General features: G+C 33.6%; 3 protein-coding genes across 6 annotated transcripts; all 3 read left to right on the top strand.

Annotated features, from left to right (window-relative positions):
• Nucleotides 1-1,294: 1,294 nt before the first annotated feature.
• Nucleotides 1,295-3,866, top strand: LOC18611378 (transcription factor bHLH18-like). Its single transcript, XM_007047603.3, has 5 exons — nucleotides 1,295-1,688; nucleotides 1,831-1,897; nucleotides 2,022-2,624; nucleotides 2,716-3,090; nucleotides 3,210-3,866. Exons 2-5 carry the CDS (start codon nucleotides 1,862-1,864, stop codon nucleotides 3,282-3,284), a joined length of 1,089 nt encoding a protein of 362 aa, XP_007047665.3. The 5' UTR covers nucleotides 1,295-1,688; nucleotides 1,831-1,861; the 3' UTR covers nucleotides 3,285-3,866.
• Nucleotides 3,867-12,598: 8,732 nt separating this feature from the next.
• On the top strand, nucleotides 12,599-15,484 carry LOC18611377 (transcription factor bHLH19-like). 4 transcript variants are annotated; one of them, XM_088803558.1, is made up of 6 exons: nucleotides 12,600-12,719; nucleotides 13,071-13,150; nucleotides 13,245-13,616; nucleotides 13,710-13,844; nucleotides 14,312-14,683; nucleotides 14,824-15,484. In XM_088803558.1, exons 2-6 carry the CDS (start codon nucleotides 13,115-13,117, stop codon nucleotides 14,914-14,916), a joined length of 1,008 nt encoding a protein of 335 aa, XP_088659684.1. In that variant the 5' UTR covers nucleotides 12,600-12,719; nucleotides 13,071-13,114; the 3' UTR covers nucleotides 14,917-15,484. The 4 variants fall into 4 exon arrangements, with proteins under 4 accessions (XP_088659678.1, XP_088659684.1, XP_017971736.2 ...); XM_007047602.3 differs by having other exon boundaries at nucleotides 12,601-12,719; nucleotides 14,842-15,484; XM_088803552.1 differs by having other exon boundaries at nucleotides 12,599-12,719; nucleotides 13,245-13,844.
• Nucleotides 15,485-19,935: 4,451 nt separating this feature from the next.
• Nucleotides 19,936-23,916, top strand: HKL3 (hexokinase-like 3). Its single transcript, XM_018115807.2, has 9 exons — nucleotides 19,936-20,291; nucleotides 20,378-20,528; nucleotides 20,908-21,087; nucleotides 21,193-21,267; nucleotides 21,350-21,508; nucleotides 21,607-21,705; nucleotides 21,927-22,057; nucleotides 22,458-22,539; nucleotides 22,889-23,916. The coding sequence occupies exons 1-9, from the start codon at nucleotides 20,011-20,013 to the stop codon at nucleotides 23,204-23,206; spliced, it is 1,476 nt and encodes a 491-aa protein (XP_017971296.2). The 5' UTR covers nucleotides 19,936-20,010; the 3' UTR covers nucleotides 23,207-23,916.
• Nucleotides 23,917-24,870: the final 954 nt, after the last annotated feature.

The raw sequence follows: 24,870 nt of genomic DNA, 5'->3' as shown, positions 1-24,870 counted from the left end.
TTGCTCATGGTCCTGAGACTCATAGTTCAAGGCTCATCATACATACTTCATTAGGTTTTGTCCAATTTTATATTAATTTATTAATTCGATTTGTTCATTAGTTTCTTTTACTAGATATATGTTAAATTAATTGTTTATAATTATAATTTTTATTTAGACATGTAATTTCATAAAATAAAAAAAAAATATAACTGGTAAGCAAATTACCATGCCTGCCTACTCTTCTCAGATTATATGTTGAGCTAAACACTGCTTAATTATTAGCCTGTATAATTTTCCTTTTGGCCAAAAGCCTGTTATATATTAACTAGGATTAAAGTGATTAATTAAGCATGTATATATAATTCATAACCTTAGCATTTAATGGTAAATATATTTGAGATTATATTCTTATCCTAAATCTTTAGTTGCATTCACTAATCACTATCATCTTCTAGACGATCTATACATTTTCCTCAATATTTTATGATGTATAAAGGAAAATGTGCAAGTTCTTGAAGATATGAAAAATGATAATGTGATATCGCTACAATCTCAAAGATATTTTTCTAGTAATTTGCTTGAATTTTATTGATCACATATCATGATTATGGAGAAAAGTTATCAAATCACATGTTTCATACTAATTCCGTCTATTTCTATTGCATCTTTATAACAATTGCGTCAAACAAATATTAAATTTGTTCAACAGTGTACTAAGTTTCACATTGGGAGAAGCCCCAAGAAAAATATTTACAAAAAATGTATTACTACAAGGTCGACATAGGTGAGCTAACCACTGCATGGTCAGGATATGGGCTGTTTTGATCTCACAGTTGTTGTCAGAGCAAACAGGCATGTATCTTAACAAAGATAGTTTCAGAATTCAAGTATTAGAAAATGCTGGTTTGGATTTCATAAAAGTTTCTAATGAAGGTAGCCCTAGGCTTATGGATCTAAGTTGGTCTTGCTTGAGAAATTTGACATGTGAGTACCCGAATCCAATTTAATAAAAAAAAAAAGGAGAAAAACTGGAGGAAATATGGCAATTATTGTGACGGTTTTCACACCCTGGACCGAATCCATGGATTGGTCTAAATGACATGATGAGACAGGTACAGCACAGGGTATGGAAGCATTGATGACGGGCAGGTAAGCATTGATGTTTGTGACAGACCTCTTTTCTAGGCTAGAATTGTTAAACAAATAATCATTGAAAGAAATGATAGATAAACCAAAAAGAAATTAGAATAAGATACACATATATATGCCATAGTGCCAATTAGAGGGTATGGAAGCAATACCAGATTATAAAACTCTTGACAGGGACTACAATGACTAATTCAATAATTGTGTGAGTTCTGCTCCTGGTTGGCAGAGGGAGAGAAAATATATTGTTTCTTTTCTTGCTCCCTGTTGATTCGCAATCTCTTCTTGGATCAACTTGGGATTATTTTATTGACAATATTTTTTTCCAGTGTCCACGATTCCATCTCAGTCGAGAGAGGGAAGGAGAGAGCAACAGCCTTGAATTGAATAATGATTTGAGGATAAGGACAAAATTATCAAACGTGGGTTAGAGCAGAATCGATGGGTCAGACACAACTATAAGAGGGTAAGAGAGGAGAAGTCTGTTTTCAGTTTTCAGCCATTGCAGAAGAAAAGGATAGCTGATAATTAAACCAGTTTTTATAATCGCTAGAGAAAAGGTAATCTTGCATCTCTACTTTTCTATTGTTCATCTTGATGTAAGGTCTGAAAGCAGAGTTTTGTTCTGTATCATTTCCCTTCTTTTGTTCTGAGGTTGGTTCTTCATGTCTGAAGCATTTGCACCTTCTTTGATCTTTCCAGGATAATCTTTTATTCATATCTGGCTACAACAATGGATTCTTCATCAGCAAAATGGTTATCTGAATTGGTAAGATTGCTAAATAAATAGATATGATGACCATATATGTTGTTCCAACTTTCATGTTTCTTCCTTATCTCTAATTAATTATATATATCTTCAACTTTTCTGATTCGGGGTTTTGAGTTTCCAGGGAATGGATGAATACAACATCATCCACCAATGCCATATGAACTCCTTAGCTGAACTCACCACCGCAGAAGATATTGCCACTGCCCTGACGGCAGGGAACTTCAAGCAATCATTTTCCTCTGAAAGCTATTCCTCTTACCCTAATTTCAACACCAAAAACGCCACCACTTTTAGTGGTTCATCTATTGAAACTTGTGAGAGACCTACAAAACAGATCAAAACTAGCACTAGTTGGAACTCTAGCACAACCACCGAGCACATTCCGCAAAATCCTTCCTCTCCCACCTCTCAAATTCTTTCTTTCGAGAAATCAACTTCACTGCCTGCCAATTCTCAGCAGTTTTATAATATTGACCACCACGCTATGAAGCCTAAAGACGAAACGGTATCTTCAGGAAATATGAACTTTTCGCCTGTGATCACAAATGGTCCTTACGGGAACACAAATTATGCACCAAAACCCAATCCAGGGATCAAGAGGACTTACTCAATGACTAGAAGCCCTTCACACGCTCAAGATCACATTATGGCTGAGAGAAAGAGAAGAGAAAAGCTTAGCCAGCGCTTCATAGCACTCTCAGCAATTGTTCCTGGCCTGAAGAAGGTACCAAATATATCTTTCTTCAGAGCATGTTTTTTCCTCTTGATTTTTTATGGGGATTCATTGAGTAAAACCAAGAGTTTTTTGTTTATAGATGGACAAAGCTTCAGTTCTTGGAGATGCTATCAAGTATGTGAAACAACTTCAAGAGCGTTTAAAAGTGCTCGAGGAGCAAACCAAGAAGAGAACTGTGGAATCCGTAGTTTTTGTCAAGAAATCTCAGCTATCAGCTGATGATGAAACCTCTTCATGTGAAGAGAACTCCGATAGTCAGTCATCCGATGCAGCACTACCAGAAATTGAAGCTAGAGTCTCGGATAACGATGTTCTCATCCGAATCCATTGCGAGAAACAGAAAGGTTTCGTGGTGAAAATACTAAGCGAAATAGAGAACCTCCATCTAACTGTTGTTAATAGCAGTGTCTTGCCTTTTGGGAATTCCACTCTTGACATTACCATAATAGCTCAGGTAATTAACTAGAAGAAATTCAAAACATCTTTTATTTTCTTGGGGGATTTAAATTTATTGACATTGAATTCAACATGATCAATGAAAATCAATTCCATTTTTTTTTTTTTTTTTTGCAGAAAGATGCTGAATTCAGCATGACAGTGAAGGATCTTGTTAAGGACTTAAGAGTGGCTTTTCTGAAGTTCATGTGAAATCCTAGAAAACTAGCTAGATTCATCAGTTTCTGCATCGTTGATTCCTTCCACTAATATCTTTAAGTTTGAGTTGTCCTCCCTTTGTCTTTTGTTTCAAATCTTCTAAGTGAAACCAAGGCTCATAAATCTCTTGTTCCTAAAGCTTATTTTGCCGTGAGGTTCAAACTACTGCAGGGTTTTTCCTCCATACTTGTTTTTGCGTGGTTTCAACCGTTGACCACGTTCGCTTACCCTGATGCTGCAAACTGATCACGGCCAGAATTCATTGAATAATGGCTTCAGAGAGAGCTTAGAGATTTCATTAACATTTCAATATAATGAAATCTCTCTCTTCTCTCTGAATTTGCTTGAACATGGTGTTTAATTATTGGTCTATATGTTGTTCTACGATGGATAGATGAGAAGTGGGTTTTCCTTAGAATTGGATCTAGCTTTTTTTCAGGGGTCTGACCTCTGTGAAATCTGAAATCATCCCTTCTGTACAATGTAAGATTTGGCGATTCTTCCAGAAATGTTTCCTTTTTCTTTTTCCACTGTAACATTTGATTATATATTGCAAAAAGTACATATTCCATTTAACTGCAAGTTCTCAACTAATTGTTTCATATGATTATGTTATAAGTGTAGCTGATTAATGAAGCGCGTTTGCTTGGATTTGGTATCTGAATTCCAGATATGGGCTTCGATATTCAATCACACTTACAGCTCAGCCAATAAGAAAATGCATGTGAGCAAACCAGTGGTTTATGTAAATGAATATATTTGCGTTCTTGTGACAGTTGGAGGCTAGGGTCCATGAATGCATCAATGAGTTAATGTGAGGTTAATTAATAATTAAACAGGACTTAAATTTATTTCAACATTAATCAGCATCTCCAATTATATTGGACTAGATCAGATATGCATAGCAGGAGCAAAAGATCATGTGCATGTGCTCAATAATAATGTGTACTTGTAATTATTTATCTTTACACTATTAAGAGGTTAGATTTTCTCATCGAATAACATAACGTGAGATTAATTTAAGGGAAATTTATTTTAAAGAGTTGCCTTTTGAGTTTTATAAATTTGCTTTTGCTTTTTATTTTTAATACAAGAGAGAACAACATTACTTGAACTTAAGATCTTTAATTACAAACTCTACATCTCACTCTTTTTACTAAAAAAGGAAAAGGAAAAAAAAGAAGAATACGTATTGAACAAATCAGTTGTTTGTTTCTTTGCAAAACTCTCAGTTCTGCTATCCTCCAAGTCGCAACTAATAAAGAAGTTGCACTGCCCCCTTAAAAAGAGAAGAGTTCTTCGCAAAACTCTACTTCAATATGCCTTTATTTTATTTTTTTTTCCAAAAAAGGCTAAAAGGAGATAGAATAATAACGTTTAAGTACAAATGCCCCTAAAATTGTGTGTGTTAAACTAGTGGAAGATTACTGCTAGATTAATACCGATTGATGAGAATCTATACGAAGAGTAAGTTATAACAACTGCAGATAAGGATAGCCTACTTTAACTTCAACTCCTTGCCCATCGTATTGGTAATATATGATACTAACTATATTAGCCCTCCAATGAATGGTCAAGAGCTACTGGATTCAACTTCCCTCTTCTCTCTTGACCTTGTCTAGATGTATTAAATAACACATTATTGTGAAAAATACTGAAAGTTTGCGGTTTTATTAGTTTTTGGTTGGGGTTTCTTTTTCTTTCTTTCTTTGTGGGATTGTAGCTTTAGTGGTAGTTAATTGGTTTTCAATTACTTATAAAAATTCATATATCGACTTTGCTTAGAAGAAGAGTCGCACCATTTTCTCATATTTTCATTCAAAAATTTAATAAGAAAAAAAAAACACTGTCAAGTCTAGTTCTTAATAAAAAAAAAAAGCTAAGGGGTTCTACGTGTTGTATAGCTATAAACTGAAGTTATTTAGATTGGAACAAGTCTTATGCTTAATTGGAAAAGTTAAAAAACTTGTTTCAGCACATTTCACTCCATGTTATTCATCAATATACAGTAATAATTGACTGTTAATTAAAAAAATAGTTGTAATTCTTAACATTGTGAGGTTTCCTTTATAAGTAAGAGTTTTACAGAATTAAGAGGTTATAGCAAATTGGAATTAACTCAAGTTGTTGGGGTGGGTATGGATTTGGGATTTTGGGTTGATACACTTTCTCACATAAAAGAGACAGAGAAAACAAAACAAAAGCCTCAGTCTTTCCATATATATACACGTTGCAGAAGTGTGACCACTTAATTTTATTCAGTTCATCTCCCGCTGCCCCGTACCAATTTGGGTTTTAATACAACAGTGTGAAAATGTTCTAGCTACAAGAAGAAATAGATAATTGTTTTGTATAACTTGTGAATTTTGGAATAAATACAACGTATGGTTTATTGAAGTGTACAAAAGTTTTTCCATCATGTGCATATCGACCAAATTCAAAGAAACAGATCTTCCTTGTCCTCTCCACATCATCAGGAAACCAATATAAATATATATATTCAAGCAATTCAATCTATTTCTCTATCTATACATCAAGATCATAACCAAATAATTAGATGTTTTGTTGAAAACCAAACAAATACTGAATTGTTAAATCTTATAATAGTTAGGTTGTTGTTTGAAAATTGAAACAACAAAATAATCTCTTTCCCATTATATTGAAAGATGGGTTTATATTACTCATGATTCACGCTTCTTTCCAGTTTCGTCTTCAGTCTATATATGCTTTCTGCCAATTATTCAAATTGAACAAGGTGATCCTAGCTTTCTTTTGGATTTTTTATCACTTCCACTTTCTCATTCGACGACGTGGCAATTATATTATTGATTTTTATATAGTACAAGAAATATCATGCCTCATTCAATTAATTCATGGATGAATATACATCCACGTCGTCAAACAAATATGAATATCAGTGATATCACTTTCCTCAAAAAAAAAAAAATATGAATGTCACATTAAATCAAAGGGACAAAATGTGGACAAAGGATACATTTTCCTTCTAGAATAGAATAGGAGGAAAATTGTAATTCTCTTTGGTAAAAGTTCAAATTCCTGTTTCAATCTCTAAGTTATCATTTCAAAACCAAGATTACTTAACAGGTATATGGATACAATTTGGTTATACATCCTTCTCGATTGCACAACAAATAAACATGAAATATATAATTATTTTCCCAAATTAATTTGCAAGAGTCCAAAGTTTACCCAAGAAAATGATCCCAAACCTGTTATTTAATTCCCCATTCTCTTTGATGATCAAAGAAAATCTGACACCAACTAGTTGGGAGATTTAGATACCCCAACTAGGTATTTGTTAGATTGCAACTTGCTTGTAATGGTCTTTGACTCCAAACCACGTTGAAAAATTGCTACTACCACAAGAAAAGCTGGGTGACAAGTACACAAGTAATGATTATAATCTTTATGACTTTATCAAAGATGCCTTTTGCTGGCCGGGATTTGGAACCTTGATCACTTATTGTTGGCTTCAATTTCACCATAAACTTATGGTTGGGTTCAATTTGTATTGGTTAAGATAAAAAATGGTTGAATCATTCTGAAAAGTAAATTATTATATGCATGATGTAAGCTTACATAGCTGACTTCCATTACTCCAACCTCCAGGAAAACGGGGGTTTGAGTTAAGCTAATTAATATTGCTGCCAGTCAACTTCCCACCATTTCCCATTAGGATTCATACGACTCAACTTAGTTTTAACTTGTAAGTTTATATAATTATTTATTAATATGTAATCTTTGTTTTTTAAGGCTATGCCATGGGTGGAATGTCAATATCTCCCACCCCCTAAATTTCTAATATTGTCCTTGACACAGTGGGAAAAGAACATCTTTCATCAAGTTTTCCTCATAGCTCCTATTGAAAAAAAAAAATTGGTTTTTCTCGTAGTAATCAAAAACCTCAGCATACATAATACAATCCATCTTCTGACTTTTCAAACCCTAGCTAGCTAGTGCTGTAACTCATAATATGCCAGCTCTAGTTCAACTTTGAAGTGCACCTTCCATCTAAAAAATATTTTAAAAAGGCAAGTGATTAGTAATGTCCAAATCAGCATGCAATTAACTAATTACGATGACATTTAGTAATGAAATTACCATATCTTTCAAAAAAAAAAAAAAACTAAGATCACATTTGAGAGGTTTTCGAGTGTGATGATTGGTGCTACAGGAATCTACTATACAACTTTCATGTGCATTTTAAAACATATTCTTATATGCAATGCGATGGCATATTACTTTTAAGATTTATCTTTTAGTTTGCATATGGACGTTGAGCATCAGTATGCGATAAACAATTTTTATTGCATCAATTGTAATTTACAAGTCGTGATATGACACATTATTAATTATTTTATCTTGTCATTATCAATAAATACAAAATTTTCATTAATGCGACAAAATTATTATGAATTCGGGTGCGATGACAATTTAATACTATGTCGTATCCTGATTCACTGTTGAATTTACAATTGATGTAATAAAAATAACATATTTAATAAATTTTCCCTCTTTTCTATAAAAAAAAAAAAAAGATCTAGTTCTCTTAAGTACTTCATTGGAGTTGCAGGCTCGCAGGGTCCTCATTTATAGACTTTAATTGATTTTTGCTTGTGAGTTTTTGCCCAAGTTTAAAACGAAAAAGAAAATTAAAAAAGAACTCCAACTTAAAGTTTAATAATAAGGAGAGAATTTAAAGGTCTCAAAATGCCTCAAACCTAGCTGATATATGTAGCATTTACTAGTAATTATAAGTCGGTATACAACAAGCGCATGCAGCTTAACGGTAATACATGGATAAAAGTTCTATATAAAATCATCCCTAAACTGTTTTATTAAATATTAAAGATCAATAAAAACCATAAAGTTGAAAATGGTAATCTACATATTATTAATTGAATTTATTCAATATTTCAACTCCAAAATCCTGCCGAGAGTTCAAACAATGAAATGAACTAGGTATAATGCGTGTATGTACTTTATCTAGAACATCATTTCCGTCCATGACTAAATTAATCCAAAGACCAATTTAAAGTTTGTTCAATTAAGACAAAAGTACACATGATACGCATGAGGTGCCATTGTTTCTTATTGTTTTATGAGAATTATTCAATTCTACGGATCCGTTTCATTTTGAGTGAAAAGCAAAATCTGCACTAGATATGGTAGCTTTAAATATTTCATCAGATAATTTATCATTTTTTTATCAAAGAAAAAGATATATTTTTTGGAATTTTGATATATTGCTGAGAGGGTTAAGGGTCGACAAAAGTTTATTCTTCTTCAGCACTCGATATGCTTTGTTTTCAATATTTTTTTATTTATTTTTTTAATTTGGTCAATTAGAACACAATATGTTTTTGATATCTCTAATTTCTTTATTCAGTTTCTAAGAGATCATGTCCAGATTCATTTTCTTCGATTTTTCGTGACTTAATTAAAATTGTTTTTGAAAATATATATTCACACAAAATTGTTTTTGGATTTGGAAAATGATCAATGTGATAAAAGGAGACGCATCCTAATATTTTATTATTATATATTGATTATCCTTTTGCCAGTGATATCTGATATCAGTTCTCAAAATTAATGTGTCGGACAAAGATTAATTAAATCTCAGTTTGAAGCCTTGAGATCATCCAAATTTTCTAAAATTGGTAAACAGGGCCAGAAAGGGTCCAAAGCTTCAAATTCTAGTCTAATGATCAATATCAGATGCTTTGCTTCATACATAGAAATAGCCCACTTCTTTTTGTTTAATTATTTTTTCAGAAGCTGGCTATTTTTTAATGAGAATCTAATTTTATATAATGATTACAATTTTTTTTAACTATTTAGGTTTAATCTAATATCTATATCCATTTTATTATACAGTTAGTAAATGAGCTTCAAATTAACTTTCAAGTCCAATTAATAAACAAATTGAAATAGAAAGGTTTTTTATTTCCATTTAATTTCACCAAAAAAAATCTATGAGAAAGCTGCAGCTAATTTAGAGTATAAAAAATATGTGTGAAAAAGCTTATTAATTGTATAATTATATTTCTGCCTTATTGTATTTATTTATAATAGTATATATATACTTATGGAATTGCTTCATTTCTAATGCAAAAAAAAAAAGAAGAAAAGAGCTCTGATAGTTAAATAGCGTAAATTAATAATTAAAATAAATAAGCTTTTAACTTAAGCTCAAACCCCATTGGTTTAATTAATAATTAAATTAAATAAGTATTAAACATAAAAATTTACAAGCCAATTTGAACTGTTAATCACGTGTCTTTTATTTTTCTTTTCTTTTTTTTTTTTTTTGTTGTCTTTAGTAAAGCTAAACCACGTTTATAACGTGATTGCGCCGTCCGTTTTGTTCCTTTGGTCTAACTTTACTCTAGTTAAAGAAAAAATAAACTAAAAAAATTTCAGGTTAGAAGCTCCTTGGAAACTACGACATGATGATGTAACATGAAAATCAAATGAGCCTCAAAACTAAGAACATTAAACAAAGAAAAATAGACCCCACTAATCAAAAGCAAACCTTCTAAATTTAGGATAATCCAATGCAAATAACATTTTTTTAATTGCTACATAAAAAAACGTTTCTGATTGTTATTTCTTAATTCTTTTCTTGACATGGCGCCAATGATGAATAATTTTTTTTTGACTAAATAGGATTAAATTAATAATACAATTATCGTTAATTGCACGCCATTTTAATTATTTCCTCCCCGGTAATCTTTTTCCCTTTGCTTCTCGAATTGATGGTTAAAGTTGACAAAATTTGTCGTGGCTGAGGTATTAAAGAATTAAGAAATGTAGATCTTCATAATCCCCACAATAATCATTATTCCTTTGTTAATTGAAGGCTATGGCAGATTAATTGAGAGATGGACGGAGAAAGAGATTGTATCAATAAAGAAAAGTTTCAAGTGAAAGGAGAGAAGTGCAAGTAAGAAGCTATCATTTTCGCTTAGGAGACAACTCACCTACATTTCTTTTTCAATGTCTTTGTTTATATGTCTTCTTCTTTACTATGTTTTACTAAATTCTCATACAAAATCTATTCTCAGATTGCCCAATCATTTTAAGAGGGAAAAGAAGTTACCTTTGGCTAAGTAGATAGTAATCCTTTGATGGTGATTTAAGCACCTTGCTCATATTACAACATAAAGCTAGCTAGCTAGCTAGTTCTGATTCTCACATTCGAATCGGCAGCAAGAAAAATAAAAGATGATATTTTCTTGAATAAATTACCTTCTCTTTTAAGATTTCATCTTAATTTATCTCAAATCTATTAATATTCAAAAATGAACTCTGTTTCAAAATACTAAACAATATTAAACGATGTTGTAACAATAACTTCTTTCTTTTTCTTTTTTTTTTTTTTTTTGAGAGGGGAAGGAGTGGGTTTCTTGGATGTAAATTACATCTTATTGATAATAGTTTTATTAATTTTTTTAAGAAAAAGAAAAATAAGAAACAATTGACCAGTCTATGGAGTTGGAAGATAGAGGGGACCTGTTCCAACTAACAACATAATCCCTCCATTTTTAAGAGCCATATTAATATATTTGAAGGGCCTATATCCAATTGTCTTTGAACCATAAAAACAAAAAGTACAATCTCTTAATTAGATCCCAAATCATTAAAAGAAACTACTGAAATCTTTAATTTTGGATCATCCATTCCAACTTCTATGATAAAGAAAACACAAGCCAATTGATGTTTTTAAAAAATTAGATATTAGTTGATAAAATAAAACAAAAAATATATATTTCAATTTGAGACCTCCCATCTTATCTTTTCAGCTTTCTTTTATTATGTGAAGGATGATATAACAACTAATTAGATTGGTGATGAAATGAAAGGAAGAAATGGCCGCTAGCTGTTTGGCCCGTGTGGAAAGCGGAGCCTGCTTTGACCATCCGGGTCCTCTCTCTTTGCTCAGTGTTGGGATTTAGGAACCATTCTCTTTCCCCAATAGCAATAGGGACCTTCATTCGAGGTTCCTAATTTTGCATGTGACTGAGACTCAACCTTAACACATCATATGTAGGGGCAACACGGAGTTGCTTACACGTTTGCAAACTCTAGAGAGAAATAGGCATGTGCCAATTATATCTTTCTTTATTGGTTTCTTTGTTGTATTACAACTACGAGACAGCTGCTTGAATTGGTGTTATTGGGATCCATTCCAATTTGTAATGCTAGGGGGGTCATTAGAGCCATAAAAGTGTATAAAGCATTTCCATTGCTAAATATTAAAAAATTCTTTGAAAGAAAATGTTTTTTTTGAATTGTTTTGAGATATGATATAAACAATTCATAATTTAGACGATCGTATCATAAAATAGAATAACGCATGATTTCGTAATCAAGAATTGATGAAAAAAATTATCAAACAAGATCTTACATAAAGACTTAAGTAAAATCTTTTGGATGAAATTTGTTTTATTTTATAACAATTAATTAAATAAGAATTAATTAAAATTCAATGAAAAAGATAAAATCAAAAATCAAAAATAAAATGAGAGCACTTAACTTATACTTGTAAGGTTATTGATAAGATTTTCACCTAAAATCCCATTCTCATGCCACCTGATTCTCAAACCATGTCAGAGCCAATCCTACTTTTGTTGCTGAATCTGACTATGAATAGAGGAAATCTCAAGGGAATAGACTTTTTAATTCATGTCATTTAAGTCTTTTTTTGCATTTTTATAAGCAAAATAAAAATGTGCTAATCTCTTCAATGTGGAGAAGGAGATCACCCTACCGTTGGAAGTTGTATTCATATCCATTTCCGGATATAAAATGAGATTCCAACAAGTGGATATTTTCAGAAGAGTCAAGCAATACCAGTATGGCAGTGTCCATTATAGGAAAGTTTCTTCCTCCCTCTCTGACAAAAATTTTAAAGTTACAAGGAACAAAATTTAGCAATTCTACTGCAAATATAACCAAGAAAAAATGGCAGTATAAATTACTAAGCAAACATCAAGTATTCAAGTTCTGTTCCCAATTAAAATAAACAAATTAAGAGATAGCAGCGATATTTTTACTGAACAGTGAAGTCTTTTAGTACTACATAGTTTTTATGTTGAAAAGCCATCGCAATATGACAAGAAAAGCAGGAGATCCTTTATTAATGTGGGGATATTAGTTTAGTAATATTAAATTCAAAGGAGAAAGTCCAGAAACAGAGCCTCCACATGAATAGTGAAAACTAGAAAAGGGGAACGATATTTTCACACATGTGAGAACACCATATAATACTTGGAAGCGCGTACGTACCCGTACACCTGTATATATAGATTCACGAATTTGTTTCCTCCTGGCGAATAGGGAAAGAATTCCATCAAACCAAAAGCTGAAAAAACTTCCCTTCAGACTCCCAGTCTTTGTTTGAAGGTAAGCTTTTCAACTCCCTAACCCCAAACTCCACTTGACTTTTCGTTCTGGAGATTTTTGGATCTCTATAATTAACTTTTATATTCCATTTTATGCTGTTTTGGCCTTAAGTTTTGATGGTTTTTGCTGCTGGGTCTTTAATGGATTTTCTCTTCTTGATCTGTGCTTTGGTATAGTTTTGCTTAGCTTTTTCTTCTTTGTAGTTTCTTTAGTCAAAAGCAAAGATGATTATGGGATATATAGTACTAGTATCAGATATATAGCTTGAAATCTTAGCAACTTTTAATTGCTTGATTTCTTTGGTTGGAGCCTTCATTTCTAAGATTTTGGTGCCCTGTTTAATCATTCCAGGTGTAAGGACCCCAACAAAAAAAGGAAAAAAAAAAGCTTCTTTAATGGAAATCGCTTCAGGCAAATGGTCATCTGAACTGGTAAAGACTGTTCTTCCACTGTTCCCAACCTTTGTGAAGCAAAAATAAAGAAACAAATCTTACTTAGGAGAATTATGATGATTTTGATTGCCAGGAAATGGAGGACTCCACGTTTCTCCCACAATACCAAATGATGAACCCCATGGACTATGCATTTGACGATCTCAATTTCCAATCTTTTTCTTCTGAGAGCTATTCATCTTATCAAAATATCGACCAGAAAATTAGCTCCCACAACAATATGAATGGTTCATGCATTGGAGCTTCTCATCAGGTCGACAACTTTCAAAGGCCAATGAAACAACTCAAGACCAACAGCCCGAACTCTTGCATCACAGAAAACATCCCACCAAAGGCGTCTTCTTCCCCGTCTTCCCATATTATATCCTTCGACAACTGGAATTCATCACCAGCTATTTCCCAGCAATATTATGGTCTAGACTGTGCTGTGAAACCAAAAAATGAGGTGGGTTATGATGGAAATTATATTGAATTTCCATCTAATTTGATTCCTCAAAATGCCTACAAGGACCAATATTGTTCACCTAAATATGGGCAGGTTTCAAAGAGGGTTGGTTCATTGACTAGGACTCCATTACATGCTCAAGATCATGTAATTGCTGAAAGAAAACGCCGTGAGAAGCTCAGCCAGAGGTTCATATCTCTTTCAGCACTTATTCCTGGCCTCAAAAAGGTACAAGTTCAGAGTCCTTAACTCTTTTCAAAGATTCCTTTTTTAAATTTCCTTGTTTTATAGTTTAGGTCATTGTAGAGAACAAGTATTGTCGGTCGTTGTTGCTTTGAAATTTCATTAAAACTATTAAGTTTTAGCTTTCTTACCTTAACCTGATTGATGAATTCCATATGATTTCATGGGGACAAAGCAGTCAAGAAATTATGAAGTGATTTCTTTGAAATAAAGGAGCTAATAAAAGCTTAAGTTCAATCTTTTAGATTTGGGTTCATATGTGATGTTTAAATTTCATGATTCTCTGTCAGATGGGACTCTTAATTGTCATAAAATATGAAGGTTTAGCCTAATGTTAATTTGTTTCATATGATATTAGTATTTCATGCAATAACTTTTGGAATTCATCAAAAGCAAAGTACTTTCAAAAGAAACAAAGCTTAGCCTTATGCTGATCTCATATGCCTATGCAGACGGACAAGGCTTCCGTTCTTGGAGACGCTATCAAATACTTGAAACAGCTTCAAGAACGAGTAACAACACTTGAGGAACAAGTCGCTAAGAAAACAATGGAATCTGTAATCTTTGTGAGGAAAACCCAAATTTTTGCAGATGATGAGACATCTTCATCTGATGAGAACTTTGATAGCCACTCTAACAAGCCACTCCCCGAAATTGAAGCAAGAGTTGCAGACAAGGATGTGCTCATCAGAATCCACTGCGAGAAAAACAAAGGGTGCATACCAAACATCATAAACGAAGTCGAAAAGCTTCATCTCTCTGTGCTCAATACCAATGTCTTGCCCTTTGGACAAGCTACTCAAGACATAACCATTGTTGCTAAGGTAATTAATTCAATAGACCTTTTTAGCGATTGTAGAGAACTTTTGTTTCTCCATTTGTATTCAATCTTTTCTCAAGCTTGCTTTGCTTTTTCATATCTAGTTTAGTTACAAGTTATAACAACCCTTGACTTCAACCATAGTTTTATGTCAAATTGCAGATGGAAGCTGAGTTTTCAATGACAGTGAAGGATCTTGTGAAAAGCCTTCGAATGGCTTTGCACAAGTTCATGTGATGAAGTTGCAACACCATGTTCACATTGAGAAAAAAAGGATTACCCATTGACTTCCATTGGATAGGAATAAACGCTATAGAGTTATTTATCTTCTTTTTTTGTATCAGTGATGATTTCTACAGTTTATCTTTGTTTGTTCCTTCCTCAGACCTTAACGAGAGAAAAGTAGCCTGTAAATTATTCACTCAGTAACAATGACCACCTGCCATTAACAAAAGCTGGGAGGAACCAATTTTGCAGTAAGGGAGTTTCTCCTGTGTTTATTTTTGCGTGGTTGACTTGTTGACCATGTTTAACTCCCCCATGTGCTCTATGTGGATTCTCCTAGCTAGCTTGCAGAGGTTTTTGAGAGGATTTGACTTTTCTACGTCGCCCCTTTCCCACTGAAAGCAGTAGCTCTTTTTCTCCATTAAAGTTGGAGATTTACAGGCAGTTTTTCTCTTAGGTTTGACAATTTAGAGTTTTTAGGAACCTTTAGATAATTTGTTTATCTTTAGGTCGTTGTGTAAACTCTCCTTGTAATTTGCACCTTGTAGTCGATGGATTGAATAACAGGTTTTTTTTTTTTATTTTGTTTTTTTTTATTCTTCAAGTTTTTACTAAGATGATTAAATTATGATCTTTTATGATATGCCCATAGAGTTAAAATCGAATAAATTGACATCGCATTTTGACAATGATCTAAAATTATCTCAATGTCCTAATCAATTGCTTTTAGCCCTACGCAATTGGATTGTTTTTTTCATATACATTCTTCTTCTGTAAAGTAGTGAATGGGCAACTTTCTTTATAATAAGGGGAGTTTGAGTATATCATTCTCATTATTGAATTGGAAAATACCATTAATTTAACTATATATTTGAAACGAACATATATACATACATACATGTGAACAGAGAAGATATGTAATTGTGAGGTAGGATGATTGTAACAGTTGGGAGGCATACAGATGGGGCCTTGTGAAAATATTTAATACTTTCTAGATAATTGCTGTCCTAAATAAAAGGTTATCTTAGTCCCCACCAAAGATCGTCATCTGCCTCAGTTTCTTTCTCTACTTTGACTTCTGACTCTCTATTCTCTCTTATCTCTTTCTGTCTTTAATGGGGAATTAAGTTTGTTGCAACTTTCTCTTTTCTCCTGTGATTCCATTGCTTCAAAGCAAACATTAATTGGAGTAGCATCGATTGATAGAAACACCATCCGATGTTTGGAAGTTCCGAGGTTACAAGCTAAGAGGAACATCAGAGGGTAACTCTGTTTTGCTGCCTAAGCAAATCTTAGGCTGTAGGATAGAGTAAATATCTAAATAAATATCTTATATTTAAATATTGTTGCTTTTGTCATTGTTTTCAGAAAGAGTAACTCTTACTTTTGATTTTGGTACATGGTCGAGGGTTTAAAATTCCAAGCAAACTAAACCTAATTAGTACATGGGTTTCAAGGGAAGGGAATATATCAGTTGAAGGAGCTGAATACGTAGAGAGAAGTCCATTAAAAAAAATGTTTATATCACTTACAGTTCATGGTATATACAATAAATCTCAATCGGATGGCTGAAATTAAATAATTATAAATATTATGAATTTCATTGGCGAGTAAAACAATCTTTAGAGAGTAGATCATGAACATTCTATTAAGCTCTTTGTGTATATAACTTAATGGACAGTTAAAATAAGATGAGGAATATTGTCTAATAATGACTTTGAACTCAAGTTGTAATGCTCTCTTCTTAGTTAAATAAATAGGATAACTCAATTTAAAAGATTGATCCTTTGGGTGAACATTCTTTATCCACTAAGAAAAAGTCCGAAACAGATGTGCGATTAATTAAACTCCTTTCGGGGGGTAAAACAGTCGTGCATGCATGATGGAGCACCATAGCATGTTCAAAGGGATCTCCTCCCTTCATTTTCTAAAAGTCTATAAATGCATGCAAAGAGATGAATAGTTTTTCATCTTTAATTGATACTGCGGCAGCAGCCCTAATAAGTTTGAAACTAGCTAGTGAAGCCCCTTTCACCCTCCTAATTAAGTTCAAGCGGCAACGATAATTCTCAACATATATACCGATGGAGAGAGCAATTAAGTTGATGGTCAGTGGTTAATTAATTTGCAGTATAAAGTGGTTGAAGGAACCGTCGTTTTAACTTGTAAGACTAAAGCCTTTCTAATTAATTAACCAACCATTTTGGCGAGATTTTGCAACCTCAATTGCAGTACTGTACTTACTGAAGGTAGATGAGACCATAAACCAACCCAAAACCGACCAAAATGGACGGCATTTGGAAAGGTTCCCAAAGTTTGTAATCGAAAAAAGGTGGGTTCATTTTCTAGGATCCTTCGCTACAAGGAGGAATAGTCAAAGTCAGGCAGCTACGTGTAAGGAGGAGCAGGGCCCATTTTCTTACGACTTTTGACCCAAACAGTCCAAACAAAGGTCGGTGGTGTTAATGTTGATTTTAGTATGAGCTGAGGAATCGTTGACGACTACAACAAGAATGATGTTAATGTTCTATCTCTTCCCTTTTCCCATCTTTAGGACATATCCCACTGTATGATGACAAGATGCATATCCTTTAAAGCTGGAGTTTCCCCCACCCAAATGTCATGCATCTATCCTGCATATACACTCATTTCATGCCCTCTGTAATTAAGATGGAAAAATTTTGGTTTGGTAGCATTACATGACATAAAAGAAGAACGTAAAACAATCTTTAATGTATAGTGGCTTATAATCAAAGTTTAAGTCTCCCCTTATTCTTATTTAATTACTTTATATTATTTAAAATAACAAAAAGATTGAATGAGATTTCTTGATTCGGATAGAGAGAAATCGAATGATTATAAAAATAAAAACAAAAATTCTCATTTTGTGATCTGATATGAACATTTGAACTACGATTAAACAAACACAAAAATTAGTTTTTGGCTTTGTTTTTTTCTTCTCTTAATTTCTTCGGGGAAAATTTGGTGAAAGTTTGGTGGGTTTTGTCCTGTCAATGAATGTGTTCATCACCAGCTTTCCACTGGATGCTGGATATTTGGAATCAGTGGGGAACAATTATTATGCCAAAATTTTTTATTACCACTAATTATATACATGCGTATATAATAATTTGTTTCATACTTTTTCAAAAAGTTTGTACGGTAGTACCTTTATTTCTTCCATTCTTCTATATTTTTCCCCTTTTTCATGAAGCCATATTCATTCAAATTTGTTAAATCCTTCTGGGTTGCCGGAGCTTGACCCAATGGGAGAGAACTCTTACACACGGTTCTACTTTCATGCTGTAATTTGTCACAATACCCCACCATGTTAAAGTAACTTGGAATTTGTCACCTATTTACTTACCAAGAAATAGTCAATGTTAATTAGATGGAAAAAATTGTCATGTACATTGACCGTGACTCCTGTTTTTTTTTTAAAAAAAATAAATATAAGTTTTCATTAATAAAAAGAGAGATAAAAACAAACAACATCAAGAATTATCTATAGGTACAAATTGAAGCAGTGTAAAAATATTATCAAAAAATGTTTTAACAAAAATGAGACTTTCAAACTACAAACATACTCGTGAAATTAAAGATTTTCCTCAATGATATATTTATAAGGTTGTTATTATGTAAGAATAAATGAAATTTAAAAAAAAATTAATATATTGTTTGTGAAGTTTAAAAATTTTATTTTATTTTTTGAAAGGGATAATTTCATTCCATCATGAAGTATCAAAATTATAATAATAGATAATTACTCAAAAAATTTCAAAATCAAATTAAACAAAATGACTTAATTATAAAGCACTTGAATATGCCTAGTCAAGAGTAAAGTCATTATATACATAAGTCTTGATGTCAAATTGTCAATAAGGGTCACATCTTTTTAATTCATAATATATGATTATTATTCTACCAAGGAATCTGTTTTCACACAGTTTTTTTTTTTTTTGGCCCTTTATCCTGGGAACCGAAAGGGAAAATTAGCTGGAGGGAGGTGGGATAAAGCTGTGCCTCCTTCATTTCAAGCATCAAATGTGGTTGGCCTTCAAGTAAGGATATGCATTATCTTCAAAAGGGACATGCAAAAAAGTCATGGGGTTTGTCATCAAGGACTCAGGGTAAAGCATTTCCGGTTGACTTTTGTTCAAGTGAAAACAGTTTAATTTTTGTCCAAGGAATTCTAATTTTACAAAAAAATTATATTCGAACGTTAAAATATTACACGGAGGCAAATGATTGAGCACCGCAAATTTGACTTGATTGGGAACTTTTGATGTCGTATGACTCTTCAAATTCCATGCAAAATGATTAAACTTTTACATGGAAAATGATCATTATTGGAGAGAAAAAAGAGACCAGAGACTCACTCAGGAAAGTACTGAACAGAGCAAAAAGAAGGCGGCTGGGTTTCCAAATGACGAAGTTTTTCATTTCATGTCTTATTCTTTGTTAGAAAATCCAACGACAATTTTCTACGCATTCAATATGCGATCACATTACCTCTTTTCCAATTTTCTTCGCATTTTCCCCCTTCCATCTCTCTTTAACGTGGAAGTCCTTTAATTAGGAAATTAAATAAAAGAAAGGTAAAAAGTTGCCACCATATAATTTTTTAGGAAAATTATTTTATACAATTTGCCACATATTTACTAGCCTAAATTAACATAATTGTTAAATAGAAATATGACAGCTCTATATTGGGTCGCAGAAAATCAAATCCATTGTTGGTCTAGTTGGGCCACCATTGCACTGCTTTGACGAAAATGCAGACCTAAATGATATTACTGGCACAAGCCTCTCTTTTCTTGGAAGTGGATCCCATGAACTTTTCTTATGCCCAAACAAAGGCTGAGGCTGGGAGCCCTAAGAGTTTTTTTTCCCGTTAACTTGGGCTTGGATCTTTGGACATTTGCTGCCTATATCTCAACTAGCACAACCATGAACTTCCCGCCCTGGATACTCGTTCTTCTCTACTGAATACACGGATTTCTGTTAATATACCTTATCAACAAGGGAAAAGAAAAAGAAGATTAATTATAAACTACAAAGAAAAAGGTGTTTCTGTTACCCAATAGTGATCTAACCAAGAGAAAGATGAAGAAAGAGGTGGCGCTTGCAGTAGTGACCACGACAGCTGCAACAGTTGTGGTGGTGGTGACTCTGGTGAGGCAATATTGGAAGCAAAAAAAGGACCGACAATGGAAGAAATGTCAACAAATTATCCGTAAATTTGCAAGGGAATGTGCAACTCCGGTCCCCAAGTTATGGGAAGTGGCTAATGCCATGGTATCTGATATGGAAGCCTCACTTTCTTCAGATGAAGCAAGAAGTTGCCTCAACATGCTTGTTTCCTACGTCTCTCCTCTTCCCACGGGGTAAATTCAATCTTCAAATATAGATAGTTGGTAATTGTTTTATAGCATATGTTGATGTTGTATTGGAGCTGTTGCCTTGGTAGCAGGAATGAGCAGGGAATGTATTATGGGGTGAACTTGAGAGGAACGGATTTTTTGATGGTGTGTGCGAGGCTTGGAGGCAAAAATGAGCCTATTTCTGATTTCTATAAAGAGGAGATTTCTCTTCCCTCAAATGTCATGCTGGGAACTTCACAGGTGTGGTTTTGGTGTAGCTGATTGTCTTGATTATCATAAACTATATAGTCGTACGAATAACCGGGTGAGAGATTGGTAGTTGTTTCAGAAAAGAAAATTTTTAGTATGTAATGAGATTGATAAAGAAATTTACTACATGTAACACACCTTACCATCTATTGAATGAAATAATATTTTCCTTTGCGAAATCCTTCTGTCAATTAAAAAACTTCCTTACCACGTTTCTGATAAAGTAAATTGCCAAAAGAAATAGAATTGTTCGACATAATGAACTTGAAGATTGATCATAAGTAGAAGGTTGAGCATGTTGTTGTTATTGCTTCCAAATTTTTGTGATTATTTGAACAGTTATTCTTATCGATTAAGTTTTAATCTTCAGGAATTATACGATATCATAGCCGTGGAGCTATCAAAATTTATCTCGGCTCATCCCGAGAACAATGATGAAACAGCAGCAAATGACAAGAAACTGGGGTTTACCTTGTCATATGCAGCGAACCAAGCTGCAGCCACCTCTGGCGCTGCTATTAAATGGAAAAATTTCTCTGCTGACGACATAGTTAAGGTTTATCTTATCCTATTTTGCTTGGTAACATGGTTAACATGAATTCACAACCTTCCATAGCTATAAGACTAATATTTATTAATCTAACCATGTAATCAGGGAGGAAAGGAACTGGTCAGCGAAATCAATCAAGCTCTGGAAAAACACGGCGTAAATATGCGTGTTCATGCATTAGTAAGCATCTTTCATTTGCTTGCGTTAGTTACTCTTGTTATCCTAGTAGATAGGAGTATGTTTGAGCTAAGATATTGAGCAGGTTGATGACACTGTTGGAGATTTAGCTGGTGCTAGATACTATAATAAGGAAAGTGTGGCTGCAATTTGCTTAGGAATGGGCACAAATGCTGCTTACGTAGATACAGCCCAATCAGGCCCCAGATGGCGCGGCTCATTATTGCCAAATTCAGGCGAGATAGTATGTCACTGCTATATATATATATTTATAAATATATGCTACTCGTTTTCCTTTGTAAGTGAATATAAATTTGACGTTTGTGCGTGTTTCATTCATAGGTTATTAGCATCGACTGGGGAAACTTCAATTCCTGCCAACTTCCTATAACTCAGTTTGATGCTTCTTTAGATGCTGAAAGTTCGAATCCTGGTAGCCGGGTAAGGCAACTCTAATTGTATGACTACTCATCCATTGAGTTGTGTTTTTTAGAACAAGGTTAAAAGGGAAATTATAACGCTAGTTATTAAAATCATAGACAGTTACTGATAAAAAGCATGCAAGATTATTAAATAGTAAATGAGTACTATGGAACATAATTATGCGTCTCAAATAGAAATACATAATTTTTCTCTATTTGATTTTACTTGTTTTATCTCAGATCTTCGAAAAGCTGATTTCAGGAATGTATTTGGGAGAAATTGTAAGAAGAGTTTTAGCTAAGATGGCAAAGGAAACGGCCCTGTTTGGTGAAACTGTACCTCCAAAACTTCTGATTCCCTACCTGCTAAGGTACACAGCTTCAAATAATTTTAATCTAAATGCAACATTGCCTGCTTAATTAGATCTTATTTGAGTCCAAACTAATTTGAGATAATCATTTAATTGGCAATATACATTCGAAGAAATTGTAATAAGAGTCATGGTTGGCCCAGGAAGCAGCCCTGTTTGGTGAAATTGTACCTCTAAAATTTGCGATTCCTTACCTGCTAAGGCACACAAGCTTACAATAAGTTTAACCTAAGCGCATGATTTCCTGCTTAGTTGCATCTTATTTGAGTACAGAATAATAGTAAAAGGAAAAAAATAATCATTAAAAAGAATTGTCCATTCGGTGGTCATGATAGATCAGGATTGCATCACAGACACGTCAACCGAATCTTTAATACCTGACCTAATTGTTCCTCCTCAGACCGCCAGATATGGCTGCAATGCATCAAGATACATCAGAAGATCGTGAAGTTGTGCATGAAAAACTCAAGGAAATATTTGGGGTAAGGTTTTGTTCCTCATGTTGGATTCCATCAGATTGTACGCCACGTATGTCAATGTCAATCACATATTAAAGTGAACATGGATATAGGGTATAACGCTCTAAATAAAAGGAAAAATTTAGAAAAAAAAATATTGAATGCATTTATGTTGGACATGTCCTTGAAAGCTTAAAATGAATCCTACTATTGAATGTTAAGGATCTTTTCTATGTCACCAAATTGAAATTAATCAATTCCTAAGTACTCTGTATACTACTACTCTCATTCTTGAAACCAAGATGTTAGATTTTCAAACTGATTAAAAGTGGAAATTTCTCTTCTTTTAACTCTGACATTTCATCAACCTCAGATCACCAATTCTACAGAAATGGCAAGAGAAATTGTTGCAGAGGTATGTGACATCGTAACAGAACGCGGAGCCCGTCTGGCTGGAGCAGGCATTGTGGCCATTACAAAGAAGCTTGGGAGAATAGCCAACAGAAGGAGTGTTATTACAATAGAAGGCGGGCTTTATGAGCACTACAGAATCTTCAGAAATTATCTTCACAGCAGTGTTTGGGAAATGCTTGGGGATGAGCTCTCAGGCAACATAATAATTGAACATGCTCATGGTGGCTCTGGAGCTGGTGCTCTGTTTCTTGCTGCTTCTCAGAATCCCGACTCCTGATTCCTAATGCAATTATACCTGATTTTCTCAGTGTACATGTTTTCTAAGCATGCAAAAAACAGTAGTTCCTTTTGGTGCGTAATTGTTCTTTTTCACTTTTTGCCTGGTCTGTTTTTGCTCTTGTCACTTCCATTAGGTAGACTATAACTGTTTACCTAGGAAGTTACATCCATTAACAAATACAAAAAATCATTTTGGACATCTTGGTAATAAGGTGTCGGTTGACAAATACAGATTTTGAACTGTCAAGTAAAAATTTCAGCTTCATCTGAAATAAAGAATGAAATGTATCTCCTGTGAAAAACGATTGAGATCTGGGATTTAAGTCTAGATGCTAACAGATGGGTTCTGACTTGTGACTCTTCGTACAAAAAGGACATGCATGCCTTTCTGTTTGAAACAGATTAACAGAGGCATGTTTGATATATCATTATCAGTCGAAAGAGTAGTAGTCTAAATGTGTGAAAAACCATTCCAAACAATGCCCCATGTAAATTTGGTAAGCCAACCAGTCAAAGGGAAATAACCCACTTGTGAGATTTCATTTTTCATTTTCTTTCTTATGGTTCACTTATTCCACTAAGGAGCAAATGGTTATCCAGGGTGTCAAAACCTGCAAATGGAACAGCAGTAACAAGGACTGGTGCCCACTTGACCAAAACGATACAAGTTAAGCAAGACAAGCTGAAAACGACTCGAGCTGTAAGGTAAAAAACAAACCTGCTGAAACGCCGTTGTCTTGTTACTTGTCAATTTCCTACCGCATTAATGCATTGCTCCAGATCCCAGACGCAGCAGAAACAAATTCAGTGAACTCTTCAGTGTTGAACCTCCCACATATCAAGACATGCATATAAAACTGCATTTAAATAAACGAGAACTGTTGAAAATAATAACCTATACTTCACTGCTTTGATTGCTTCCAATTCAATTTTGGAGGGTATCCCAGCACCTTATTAGTTAGTTAAAAAAGGTAGCAGAAGCTCGTTTAGAAGCCCACACACTGATTGGGCCACGATTGCAAGAGGATAAGCTTGGTCCCATATTAATCCCTTCAAGCTGTTTTATGGACCACCCTTATCTTTCTCAACTGCGTCGTTTACACTAAAAGTGGTGTGATTAATTCAACGATTCTAACGTCAGGTCAAATGGGTCTCTTGCAATTTTGACGACCAATCCCAGATCACCAGTGCAGCCTTTCGAAACTTTTGCAGGGACTGTAGCAAATCCAATGACAGTGAGATCTGAACTGCTAATCAAATTAATTGGAGAATAAGAAGCTTCCTCCCCCAGGTTAAAACGGAATCATTTCATTTTATATGGTTTATGTAACAAGCTCTCTAATAAAATGCAAACACATCCTACAAAAATATGATGCTTGTGATTTCAAATTGTGAGAGCCGGTATCTTTCATGGGTCATATGAAAATCATATATCTGAAAAAAGAATAGTGTTTATGGTGTAGATCATTATTTTAATATTTAAAGACTGCACAGCCTTTCTTAAGGCTGTGAGGATTCTTGATCATGACCAAGCAATTATCATTCAAATTAAACTTATATACACAGGTTATGAGTACCACTCATGGAAATGAAGCTTTTTGAATTTGAATTCCATTGGATAAGAAACCTTAAATTCCATGTGTAACCCAAGATGCCAGATTC

The sequence above is a fragment of the Theobroma cacao genome, chromosome 1 (assembly GCF_053813885.1).
Source record: "Theobroma cacao isolate CCN51 chromosome 1, ASM5381388v1, whole genome shotgun sequence".
Lineage (NCBI taxonomy): Eukaryota > Viridiplantae > Streptophyta > Magnoliopsida > Malvales > Malvaceae > Theobroma > Theobroma cacao.
Note: the sequence above shows the minus strand (reverse complement) of the source record. Positions and strands in the feature narration are given on the sequence as shown.

Excerpts from the sequence above, each read along its gene's own strand:
- LOC18611378 (XM_007047603.3), top strand. The coding sequence starts at position 1,862 with ATGGATTCTTCATCAGCAAAATGGTTATCTGAATTG. Across the intron at positions 1,898-2,021 it reads CAAAATGGTTATCTGAATTG|GGAATGGATGAATACAACAT; the intron begins GTAAGATTGCTA and ends TTGAGTTTCCAG. Across the intron at positions 3,091-3,209 it reads ACATTACCATAATAGCTCAG|AAAGATGCTGAATTCAGCAT; the intron begins GTAATTAACTAG and ends TTTTTTTTGCAG.
- LOC18611377 (XM_088803552.1), top strand. The coding sequence starts at position 13,115 with ATGGAAATCGCTTCAGGCAAATGGTCATCTGAACTG. Across the intron at positions 13,151-13,244 it reads GCAAATGGTCATCTGAACTG|GAAATGGAGGACTCCACGTT; the intron begins GTAAAGACTGTT and ends TTTGATTGCCAG. Across the intron at positions 13,845-14,311 it reads TTATTCCTGGCCTCAAAAAG|ACGGACAAGGCTTCCGTTCT; the intron begins GTACAAGTTCAG and ends ATGCCTATGCAG.
- HKL3 (XM_018115807.2), top strand. The coding sequence starts at position 20,011 with ATGAAGAAAGAGGTGGCGCTTGCAGTAGTGACCACGACAGCTGCAACA. Across the intron at positions 21,088-21,192 it reads ATTTCTCTGCTGACGACATA|GGAGGAAAGGAACTGGTCAG; the intron begins GTTAAGGTTTAT and ends CCATGTAATCAG. Across the intron at positions 22,540-22,888 it reads AACTCAAGGAAATATTTGGG|ATCACCAATTCTACAGAAAT; the intron begins GTAAGGTTTTGT and ends CATCAACCTCAG.